Consider the following 12,209-nt stretch of genomic DNA (forward strand, 5'->3'; position numbering starts at 1 on the left):
ACAGCTCCGTCTTTCTGTCTCAGTGACACTCTAAGTATTCCTGGTTACATATCTGCAAGACTTCAGGATAGTGTTAAAACAATTCTTCTCCCCCACCATGGAAGAAACTGTAGAAATAAGTTTGGCACAGATGAAATAAAGACCCTAATTCAACCATCCATGGACAACATTCATCTCACCTCATTTTAGACTGCCACAGCATAAACTTCACTTCAGTGTGGACACCTACCTATGAACTGAATCATGACCAGTCTTGGCTGACTACATTGACCAAGCTACTAGAGAGACCCTCATGCTCTCCAGTAAAGCTAACACAGACTGCTCAATCTTGTTTGCTACAGCCACATCAGTAAACTCACTAGACCAGCACACAGGCTCTGGGTCTGTTCTACTGTTCTTCATGTCCTCTGGCTTTCTGCTTGGTGGGAGGAGTGGGTAGATTTACCTCCTGACATTTTATTTCTGAAGTCAGGAGCAGTGGCAGCTGCTTGGTCTTTTCAATGGCTCCCATGAAGTCTAGAGCTATCTCAGATGCCACAGAACATCTGGGACATCTGCAAGGGCAGATATGATGTGGGCTGTATGGAAGACCTGCAGCTCATTGGTTTGCTGGGAAGGAGCACAGGAGGCTGCTGCATTTCCCATGCTGAAATGGCAGCTTCTAGGATGACCTTCCCAATCAGGGACATGGTTTCCAAAGTTAAGGGTCCTGACACTGATATAACTCCACACCACACAGATATGAGAAGTGACCCAATCAAAGCAGTCATCAGTTTCTTTAAATATAGTCCCCTGAGCAGACACCAATGAACTAATTCTCACCTTTAAACACCAAGGACCACAAGCTTTCTCTTCTCTTTGGATATGCGGTTCGGTTGATGACAGATCAGGGATGTGTGGCTTGCTCTCTGTGTCACCAAAGGGCAACCACTTGTCAGCTTCATGTCTGGCAACCTACAGCATGGAGGTTGGCTTAGATTAGTGATCCTGCAGGCTTTGGAACCAGATATCAAACAACAACCTTCAGCAGGTCTCAAGAGGTCTCTGTGCTTTTATATCACCAACCTTTTAATTGAAACAGCCATAAAGTATCACTGTTGGAAATACTCTGCAGAAGAGCTCACATCCGTACCACTGATCCGTCAGCCGAGGTTAGAAGAGGGCAACACATCCAAGTGCTCTGCAGTGGCTTTATTCAACAAAACTTCTAAAGCCATATTCTGACTTCCCCAATTCCACCCCCTTGATATCAAACTTTGTTCCTTATCTCTAGGGTTGGATAGTGAGGTCAGAATTGGGCCCAATGTCCTAACTCTGTTCTAACTTTGCTTTGAAACTTTGCCTAAGGAAGAATATTGCCCTTTGTGTGCATGACCCACACCAAGAAATGGCTCGTAGTCAAAGCTCTAAGAGGGATCTCACCTCCCCAGATGGCAGCTGGGTCCCTGAAGGCTGAGGGTCAGAACAAATGACTTCTATGAGCTCTCTGAGGATATGAGGTAGGTCGTCGAATGTGCTGACATAGAACACATTCTGCAGGTTCTGCTGCAGCAAGATGCTGTTGAGCTCAATGGGGTTAGCTCCTGAGACACCCACAGCAATGATGCGGATCCCTGAAACACATTGATCACCCAATTGAAGCAAAAGTGTTTGAGATCAGAGTTTACAAACCCTTCATGACCATTTTCCTGTTAATACCCTCTGCTAGGATCAGTTACTCCGACAGCATGAGAACAGACCTGAAGCAGCATGTGTGAGCTATAGAAAACCAAGAGACACAAGCTAGGAACAGAAAGATAAAGGATAAAGGAGTGAAGAAAGCCAGAACACACACATCACACAGTGTACCACCCCTTGGAAATCCATGGAGAACCAAGGACTCAGGGAAATGCAACAGGGCAACTCTTACCCAAAGCATGGGCTACTTTGGCTGGTGGCAACACATCATCCTGGGATTGACCATCAGTCACGAGCACCATCATGTGAGGGAAATCTGGTCTCATCCCTTTGGAGGACTGAAATAACTCCTTCAGCATGTAGGTTATACCACGACCTGAGCAAGCATAAAAAGAAGGATTAGAGGCGGGGTTATCCAGGAATTTGCAGTCTGATTTCACCCCTGCTTTTTCTGACCTCTTCTTGTATTAGGATCAGCCCCATTTTATTCTGTTCCTGACCAATACTACTGAGCCAGGAGGAGGTATTTAAGCCTTCAGTTAACACACACTGATGCATCAAAGCTTCCCTTTCTGTTGACTGATGTATAGACATTATTTGGGCCATTTAAAAATGGTAAGGTTAAAACAAGCTACCTTCAACTTAGTATTACTGCTCATGTACCTTCAGGGATCCAAGTAAACCCTATTGTCCCACTGGGAATAAGCATTTGGAAAGTCCTGCCTGTCTCTGAGCTTTCGAACTACATAAACCAAAAGTATCTGGATTTCTGAGACACTGAGCTAATGAAGAGCTGTGCTACTTGTCAACAGATGGGAACAAAGGACATCAGGTGATGAAAATGGGACAGGGCACATAGTTTTGTTGCTTGGGTTATACAAGGCAATAACAGAATTTGCTGATGAAAATGTGCATACAGTGAGCAATAAAGATGCTTCAGCATCAGCTCTTCTCACCTAATGTCTATGGGGTTTATCTCCAAGCCAGGTATAAAAACCTCCTTCAAGTGCAGGCAAGGTTATAAAATTATGAAGAGGAACCCAGCTGTAAAACTGGTATATAGATACAGGACATCAGGCTACTTGGAAAGACCATCCCTGGCAATCAAACTACATTCAGTCCTCTGGCCTCAAACTTTAAAGAACTCTGGGCCATAACTTTCTGACCAAGTAAATGGGTTCAAAACACTCAAATGCTTTCCCTGGCCTTCAGACTCTGTCTTGGAGCTAGAAGGTCAACCCCATGTCTGCAGCTCAGCCATACCCACCCGTTCTTGTGTTGCCTCCAGCATAGTGCAGTCCTTTGATGGCTTTCAGGGCACTGTTGCGGTCATGGTGCTGGTTGAAGTAGAAGGCTGCCCTGGGCTCCTCACTGTATTGAGCAACAGCAACCTGCCAAAGAGAAGGGGGTTAAAAACATGGATGGCACACAACCAACGTGCCATCACTCAGTAAACTGCCTTGAGTTCGATAATACGCTAATTAGATAGTTAATACTAGTTAGATGATAACTAGTTGTGATGGAAAAAGAGTAGAGACAAGAGACTGTGTTTCTTGCAGACTGAAAACAGGAACAAAAATGTCTGTCAGGTTGGCAGGCACATAGAGCACAATCCATATGCTTAAGGAGGGGTAAGATACTCTTTCTGACTCTCCAGGGCATCAGAGATTTCTGCACAGGCGGGTGGATACAGAATAGGACCGACAGAAGACTGGCACACTTTGGGCTGCTCATGGCTGGCTGGGAGCATCTCCTGCTGCAGTACCTCCTATGGCAGCACCATCCCTCCTGAATTAAACCCTTGCTGGCTTCCTTTTGCAGTCAACAGAGATCTACTCAGCTCATATTATAGGACCTAAATTGTTTTCATCTCCCCAGAATTATCTGATAAGCTGGGGCAACTGCATCATGTACCTAAAGCTTCAAAGCTGCCTGCAAAACAAAGAGTGCAAGAGGTTCCCATCTCCTGATCAACTGGAAGTGAGCTATGTAGGTCTCCTTTTTAAAGAGCTAGCTCAAATATTACATTAATTAAGCACAAATGACCCCAAATAAATGATCTACTGAGTCTTCCCTTTGGCTTTGCTGTCATTTGCTGCAGGCTTCATTTGCTCTTGGGTGTTTCACAGCATGGCCTGGGGATCTCATCCTCTGCTTGTCTAGAGGAGGCATCTGCTGGCATGTGCCTTGTCTCTCATCTGGGCCCCAGCTTGGGTTTCTAACCATCAGCAGTGTGGATGTGGGCAGAAATGGAGCACTAAAGGGGTACATGCCCCTAACCCATCCCTGGACTCCATAACCTAGACAGCATTTCAGTAAGTCTGGAATTTGCTTTATTCCTGTTGAATTTCTGGTCTTGGAAAAATAACCAAGAAATGGAAATAGATCCAAATGAGTAAGCTGACATTGAGGAGACTTCTATTCGTGTCTTTGTTGGACAAATACATGTCTTTAGGCAGAGCACTTAGTCTTTCTGATCCACAACATGTATGCGAACAGACTGCTCTCGTATAGCACAGGTGAGCAAATGGTGAACACTTGGAAGGAAAACACCTTCGGGAAAGAGAAGAACAAAATCTTGCCTGTGTCCCTTCAGGCCCAATCTTAGGGAAATAGGAAATGATCCGGAAGAGGAAATCCTTCACTTTATTGAAATTGCTCTGGCCAATACTTGAGGATTCATCCACCAGGAACCCAATGTCTGCTTTGAGCTTGCCACAGACTGCAGAGGGAAGAGACGATCTCTTTAAACTGGGGGGTCCTAAAGCAGAAGCATGTTTCTTTATGTTCAGAGCAACAAAACAAATTCAATACCTCTTGTGATGCCAAGAGCTGGTAAGTGAGCAGGCAGTGCCTTCACCCCCATAGTGCTGAAAGCCTCATTCCATTTTATAGGCTTTGTGTCTTCCCTTTCCCTGATATTGTCCCCTCTCACTACTCAATGAATAAAGACTAGTTTTGGCTTCTGAGATCAGAGAAGACCATGGTCCCTGCTGGTTTTGGCCCACTGCTACATCATCATCATATCACACACAGATACACACTCACTTGGCCCAGGGACAGTTGTCAGCAGTGCAGACACTGCAGTGGTTGATAGTGGGGTCTCTGGGGTTGGTGGTAGATTTGTGGTGGTGGCCAGTGGAAGAGGAGTGGTCCCCACATTGCTGGGAGATATGGATGCAGATCTCATCATATCCAATTCACTTGGAGTGATTAGTGCAGGTGACCCTATGTGAGGTAAGAGACAAACAGAAAAGGTGTCTTTAAACCTCTTTCAGTTACGTTTTAAACCTCTTTTAGTTATGATGCCACAATCTAGCAAAGGTCGGAAGGGTAAAGAAGCCAGGAAATCAGCCTCAATAGCATTTACCTAGACAAAACTGCTGCACAAGTCTCCAGCCTTCATACCTGTTTGCCCAAGAAGTGTTGTCTCTGGTCCCTCAGTATCTCCAAAGATTGGTCTTATAGAAAACAAATACATTTCCTTGGCGCTCAGTCCCATCACTCGATAAGACCTAGAAGCTGATGATAACAGTTCCTGGGAAACATCAGAAGCTGTGAAAAAGGGAAAAGAAACCATGCATTGACTGGGAGCCAGAGAAACTCAAAATAATTCCCATTTCTGTAGCATCCACCTTCCAATAACATCAACTTGGACAAACAGGAGCTTGGGCATAAGCTGAGTCCTTGGCTTCAGAGAGGAGGCTCTTGGTAAGACATGCTTGCAAACTGCAACGGTCAGGTCCTAAACCAGATGAAATAAGCTTGTTTGCATGCAAAAAGGGAATTCTTGAGTACATGAACAGGAAAAGAAAATTGGAATTTGTACAAGTATTTAAAGAGGGCATTTGCTTTAAGTGGTGCCTGAGGCACTGGTTTGCAGTGGTTGGCATGGTTAGAAACAGGAGTTTTTTGTGGATGAATGGGAAGTTTGATGAAAAGTTGAATCAAACTTACTTGAGAAATACAATGGATGGTTTGGATTTAAAATAATGATAGGAAAAATCTGCAAAAAATGTCATAATCATGTTTTGGTATTTTAGAAGTGTCTTATTTTGGAAATACTGAACGACGAGTTTTGGCGCTGTTCAAAGTGGAACTTGCACCTTTTCTTTCTGAAAGAATATTTTCCCTTCAAAAATATGAAAAAGTTCATTTCCTATGGAAAGAAATTAAATCAGTGTAAATGATTATCCCATTTTCATTAAATGTTCTCAATTACTCCCCCAAATTTTGGAAGGGAGATTTTGCTCCTTCTTGGAGTTTGGCTCAAACCATTCTACTTCTCTCTCTTTGGGTAGTTAAAATAATAATAACTGGTTTAAGATGCCTGTTACCTTGCTCAAAGAAATTTGCTGTGTGAAACACAAGCTGACAGCAGTGATGAAGCACAGATCTACAGGAGTCCACCACCCACTCTAGACTCCCAAACAGGCAAGTTCAGCTACTCTTTCTTTTGCAGCTATGCCACTGACCAGCGCTAAACCGCTTTGATTCACCTAATAGGGATTTCACATAGAATCCCAGACTGGTTTGGGTTGGAAGGGACCTTAAAGCTCATCCACTCCAACCCCTGCCACGGGCAGGGACACCTTCCACTAGAGCAGCTTGCTCCAAGCCCCTGTGTCCAACCTGGCCTTGAACACTGCCAGGGATGGGGCAGCCACAGCTTCTCTGGGCACCCTGGGCCAGCGCCTCAGCACCCTCACAGGGAAGAGCTTCTGCCTAAGAGCTCATCTCAGTCTCCCCTCGGGCAGGTTAAAGCCATTCCCCTTGGCCTGTCCCTACAGGCCCTTGTCCGAAGCCCCTCTCCAGGTTTCCTGTAGCCCCTTTAGGCACTGGAGCTGCTCTAAGGTCTCCCCTTAAGGAGCCTTCTCCAGGCTGAACCAGCCCAGCTCAAAGTCCTTCCTGTCCCATGGGAGAGGAAGGCTGGCTCTGGATGGAGCCCTATTGACATACATGTTGTTGGTCTTGTTTAACACTGGACAGAGGAGGTCTCCAGCTGGGACAACCTCAAGCTGTTAGAAGGGGACCCAATCTTTTATAGGTCAGGCTGGCTAGAATCAGCCAGCAGGGAGGAGAGCATTATATGAGCTTAAAAGGGGGGGGGGGGCAAAGAACATGGGTAATGAATGAGTAGTCATTTAGGAAAAAATCAAGTTGTGGGCAAGAAAATTAATCAAGACACCAAGAGACCAAAAAGAAAGGAATTCTTAATTGCCTTTATGCACTAATGCTGGCAGCTTGGGTAATTAAACAAGAGAAACCGGAATTACCCACTTATAAGTATAAATCTGATCTCGTTGGTACTATTGAAACGTGGTGGCAAGATTCATCTGATTGGAATGTGAAATCAATAGTTATAAGCCTATTTCAGAGGGATCGATCCAGGGAGGGCACAGGGGGACTGTCAGACACAGTGTTATCCATTTCTGAGCCCCTGACAACGCTGAAACCAATGATTTTTGGACACTTAGGGGTCGATACTTTAACAGCATAGCATAGGAGGGGAACAGTTGCATTAGATCACTTAAATCCCCCTCGAGAACCGAATGTTCACTTCCTTAATCACTTACACATAACATGTAGAGCAACAAACCGATGCTACCACAGGAGACTTCATCCTGAGTGACATATGCTGCAAGTCTTAAGCTGCCAATACCAAAATGTCCTTGGAATTACAATAAGAATGAAAGCTGAAGACCTTGTAACTCAAAAAGCACTGCAGGGAGCACAGGGGAATCATGTCAGGTTTCCTTTTCTTTATTGACTTGGGAAGATGAAGTGATCCCTAGCAAAAAAGCCAGTGGCCGAAGCAGCAATGGCAGGGGAGTTGCTATATTCAAAGAGATTTAAGCCCATTCCAGGTAAGAAATGATATAGCTGGTGCTTGAAAAGGGCAAACCCTGTAAGGGCAAACCAATGGGAAACAGAAAGATACAGTGGAAGCTGCGAGCAATGATTAAGGAAGCTCTGAAAGCTCTTTACCAGACACAAAAGCTTTTAAACAGAGCATTAAGGTTCTATGGATGACAAAGCCCAACTTTTTGGTTCTCTGCAACTATCCCTGATGGATAGTAGTTACCCTAGAGGAAGAGATACTGATAATGCCCACCAGCAGAGCTTTCCTAAGTAGAATCACAGGGTGGTTTGGGTTGGAAGGGACCTTAAAGCTTATCCAATTCCAACCCCTTGCCATGGGCAGGGACATCTTCCACTAGAGCAGTAATTTTCATGTCTGCTTTTTCTTCCACAGAGGATTTTGCAATGGCCAAATGGATCATCTTGTGAGCCTCCTCAATGGGCCAGTATCTATTTTCCCCCTTCTTTTTCAGCCAAACGAAGAAGCTGAGATGAAGGGACAGGATGTGTGGAAGGCCCCAAGGTCAGCCCTCTGTTCTTCTGCTAAACAAAGTCCAGATGGGTCCAAAAGAAGGAACAGTATTGGTGCCAACAGTGACAACATCATCTATCCCAAGTCAAACTGAGCAGCACGGAGACACAAGTTGTGAGACTTGAAGGTAGCAGCAGCCACTTAAGGGTAGAGGTGGAAAGAAGTTTCCTAGCTAATACCTGCCACTTGCATCTTCTGCAGCATCAGCTGGTTCCAAGACCAGGTACAGACTGGAGGGCAAGCCAGATACATCCACGCTCCACCCTCAAATCCCCCTGAGCCATGGGGGAAGCTCACACAAGAAAGGACCAAATTCCAGGCCACCCTTCTTCCCCCACCAAAACCACATTACCTGAGGACAAGCGCCACGTTAGCAGGTACATGGATGCTCCAGGAACAGCCCTCCAAGTCAGCACAATGCTGGTCTCTGTAGCCTCTTGCACTGTGAACTCAGCCACTTTGGGTAAATCCACTGTTGGAAGAGAAAGAAACAAAGCTTAGGGTGGGTAGAAGCTACCACTGAAAGCTTGGTTGAGCCAGAAAGAAACTGATGTATCCTTTGGGAGATGCAAATCCTGACCCTACTGAAATCAAAGGAAAAAGTCCAGATAGAAATAATGAACATGAAGCAAATCTTTGCTACACTTGTTCACAGCTCCAGCTGTTGGTGAATCTCTGATGATACATCTACCCTAGGGTGCAAAGATGTGTGTGCCAGGAAGCACATCTTAGCCTGCAAACAGCTTTGCAGATCTTCTGCCTCCTAAAACACCATGTTTCTGGTATGAAGAAGAACCCTGCAGCACTTCAGGTTTTTCCAGAAAACTAGATCAAATCAGATCTTCAACTGGTGGGGTTTTAGCAAGTTGGCAGATCTCTGGCTGGGTGTTTCTCTAAACTGACATTTGAACTGTTGGGATGGGAAATTAAGATCTTGCCTGCTCATGTGTGCCAAATGTTAATGCTCCTTGATGCCACAACACTGGTCTATTCCCCTGACCCTCTCCACCATCTCATCTGCAGCATCAACCAGGTTGCATGATGCCACAGCATCCTGAGTGATGTTTGCCTTTTTCTACTGGAAATGGTCAAGATATTGTGACTAAAGAGATAATTCCAAGATAATGGGTCACAAAAATAACATCTCATGGTGTTTTTTGACAGGGGAAGACAGGCAAAGTCCCATGGTTTCTCAGTAATAAGAAGAAAGGACCAATACATGTTTTCTAGCATGCTCCTGGTGGGACCTCAGAAGTAATAAGGTGCCTATCAGCCCATATTGCTTTTTTCCATCCTCACCTCCCATCATAGCCCCTAGGAAGAGACAGCCCCATGGAGATGTGTGAGAGGTGCTCTTGTCCCCATCCAGTGGTCCCATACTCACAGGTTTTGGCTGTGAGGAGTGTGGGGCTTCCCTCCTTTCCCCTGATCACTGCAGACATGCAGATGGTGTAGGTGGTGCTCTCCTTCAGTTTGGGGATCGTGAAGGAGTTTGTCTCTGCAGCAACCAGCTGGGAGGTTTCCAAGCCACCTGAGAGGAGATGTTCCAAAACAGTGTACATAGAAAACACAAGGTAATTCCTATTAACAATCATTGCTACAGCAGCTTCCTCATAAAGAGCTTATGGGACTTGGCCACGGAGGAGTGTCTGAGCTCATTTTGCATATGGAAAAACTGAGGCACAGGGAGGTAAGAGATACGGTCACAAAGGCATCACATGAGCTGCTGGAAGGGATCCGCTTCTTTGACTTCCCAAATCCCAACTATGCCTATGTCCAATGGATATCATTGTTAGCGACTAAAACCTGGTTCAGTGACAGGGCTACAACCTGCCTCTGTAAACATTATGGTTCTCATCTGCCCTGATCATCTGTGGGAAAAGGAATGAGCCCATCTAAGCTCCTATTTTTTGGGGTTCCTTGTGCTCTGTCCTTATAACACACTTGACAGAGAGACCAGGTTGCTTACCATTGAATGGCACCCAGGATATCTTATAGTGAGTTACTCCAGGAAGCCTCTTCCAAGACAGCTTCAAACTATTTATGCCAGTGTCAGTAATCCTCAGATCTTGGATGGTCTGGATGGGGTTGGAGTCTCCAGAAGATGCTGGAAAAATGATCCAAGCTAAGATGTTTGAAGTAACAGTTCAAGTTACACAACAGAAGGTTCACGGCCCTGAAGAAAGATTTGGGTATTTATGCAACACCCACTTTCTGGTTTGGGTTGGAAAGCACCTTAAGATCATCCAGTTCCAAGCCCCTACCATGGGCAGGGACACCTTCCACTAGAGCAGGTTGCTCCAAGCCCCATCCTATCTGACCTTGAACACTGCCAAGGATGGAGCCTCCTTAAGGTGCCAGAAGGATGTGTCCACTCCTACTCATGGGAAGAGCCATAGATTACTGCTACCAGCTATGAGGGCTGCTCACATCACTCCACCATCAACGTGCAATGCACAAGACCATGAATTCAACCTTTACATCGCAGCACAAAGAGGGCTGCTCCACCAGGACATACCTGTGCGGTGAGTCAGGGTCACCTCTGGTCCCTCGGCCTTGCTGAAGACAGCCCGAACACTGACTGCATACAGGGTGTTGGGCAGTAAGTGGTTGATCCGATAAGACAACACATTACTGCCCAGGTATTGAGTCTTGGCAACCTGGTTTTCTGTAAAAGAAAAGGGATATTTCAGAGCTTGCAGCTCTGCAGTGAGGCTGGTGGCATCCCCTCTGAAAGAAATAGAATCAAAGAATCATAGAATCAGCTGGGTTGGAAAAGGCCTTTAGGATCATCCAAACCAACCATTCCCCAGCACTGCCAAGGCCACCACTAACCCATGGCACTGAGGCCTCGTCTCCACGGTGTGTGAACACTTGCAGGGACGGTGACTGCAGCCCTGCCCTGGGCAGCCTGTGCCAATGCCTGAGCACCCTTTGGGGAAGGAATTGTTCCTCAGCTCCATCTGAACCTGCCCTGGTGCAGCTTGAGGCCGGTTCCTCTTGTCCCATCCCTTGTTCCTTGGGAGCAGAGCCCAGCCCCTCCTGGCTCCATCCTCCTCTCAGGCAGTTGTAGGGAGCCATCAGGTCCCCCCTGAGCCTTTTCTTCTCCAGATTGAACCCCCCAGGTCCCTCAGCCATTCCCCAATGTCTCTCTTGTAGTGAGAACAGCCATTCCTTGCTGTATTACTGCTTCAGAAACTTGGGGATTATCTTCATAAATAGAAGAACATGAATACAAGGAAAGAAGGTGCCATCGCCAGTGGGTGCAGGCTGAGGCCAATGTTTCTCAATAGTGAGATCACTTTCTTACCCCAGGCAGTAGATGAGGAGTTTGGAAAGTTACCATGGCCACAGACACATGCACCCTTTCTGCTCACCCCTTTCTCTGCTCACCTTTGCCTGCCCCCACAGGGCTCCAGGTGACTTTGAATTTGGTGGCCGCTGCTGTGGCACTCCAGGCTAGAGACAGGCTTGTGCTGGTGTAGGACATCACCTTGAAATTGGACACGTAGCCGAGAGGAGCTGCAAGGTGAGGACAGCATTAGACAGTGCCCTGACTATTGTGCAATGAGGGCTCCTCATTGGCAGTATAATGAGGCCAAAATGATATAAAAGGGTTAAAAGTGGCACCTTTGCTTGTCCTCAGTGTCTCACCATCACACCCTGCTTGAAGCCTGGGCTATACATGTACATCCTACCTCCCTTGGCATCAAGGAGCACATTCTGCTCTAGATGCAGCTGGGAACACCTTTGGAAGCCTAGGACAGGCAGTACAGTGATCCAGGGAGACGTGAGATACAAATCCCAGTGCCCTCACACTGTCTGCAGGGTGAAACATCTGCCCAGAGCTCCCATGGGTGCTGAACATCAGTGTTTGCCTGTGTTCTTCTTCACAAACGCCAGCCCCTTATCTCCACACTGCATTCCAGGGTTGCTAAACATGAGAGGAAGAACTTAGAATGGCTTGTGTTGGAAGAGACCTTAAGATCATGCAGCTCCAACCCCTGCCACGGGCAGGGACACCTTCCACTAGAGCAGGTTGCTCCAAGCCCCTGTGTCCAACCTGGCCTTGAACACTGCCAGGGATGGGGCAGCCACAGCTTCTCTGGGCACCCTGGGCCAGCGCCTCAGCACCCTC

General features: G+C 46.5%; 1 protein-coding gene across 1 annotated transcript in view; it reads right to left on the reverse strand.

Moving 5' to 3' along the window:
• Window positions 1-12,209, reverse strand: part of LOC308217469 (uncharacterized protein) — a gene marked incomplete at both ends in the record, with an annotated part of 110,006 nt that overhangs the window by 80,467 nt on the left and 17,330 nt on the right. Inside the window, 11 exon segments of the mRNA XM_080610542.1 lie at window positions 823-954; window positions 1,423-1,613; window positions 1,910-2,053; window positions 2,945-3,068; window positions 4,260-4,399; window positions 5,086-5,232; window positions 8,424-8,543; window positions 9,456-9,602; window positions 10,041-10,178; window positions 10,590-10,739; window positions 11,465-11,593. Of these exon segments, the coding sequence (XP_080466668.1) occupies window positions 823-954; window positions 1,423-1,613; window positions 1,910-2,053; window positions 2,945-3,068; window positions 4,260-4,399; window positions 5,086-5,232; window positions 8,424-8,543; window positions 9,456-9,602; window positions 10,041-10,178; window positions 10,590-10,739; window positions 11,465-11,593 (1,562 nt within the window).

This window comes from Psittacula echo (assembly GCF_963264785.1).
Source record: "Psittacula echo genome assembly, chromosome: 1".
NCBI lineage: Eukaryota > Metazoa > Chordata > Aves > Psittaciformes > Psittacidae > Psittacula > Psittacula echo.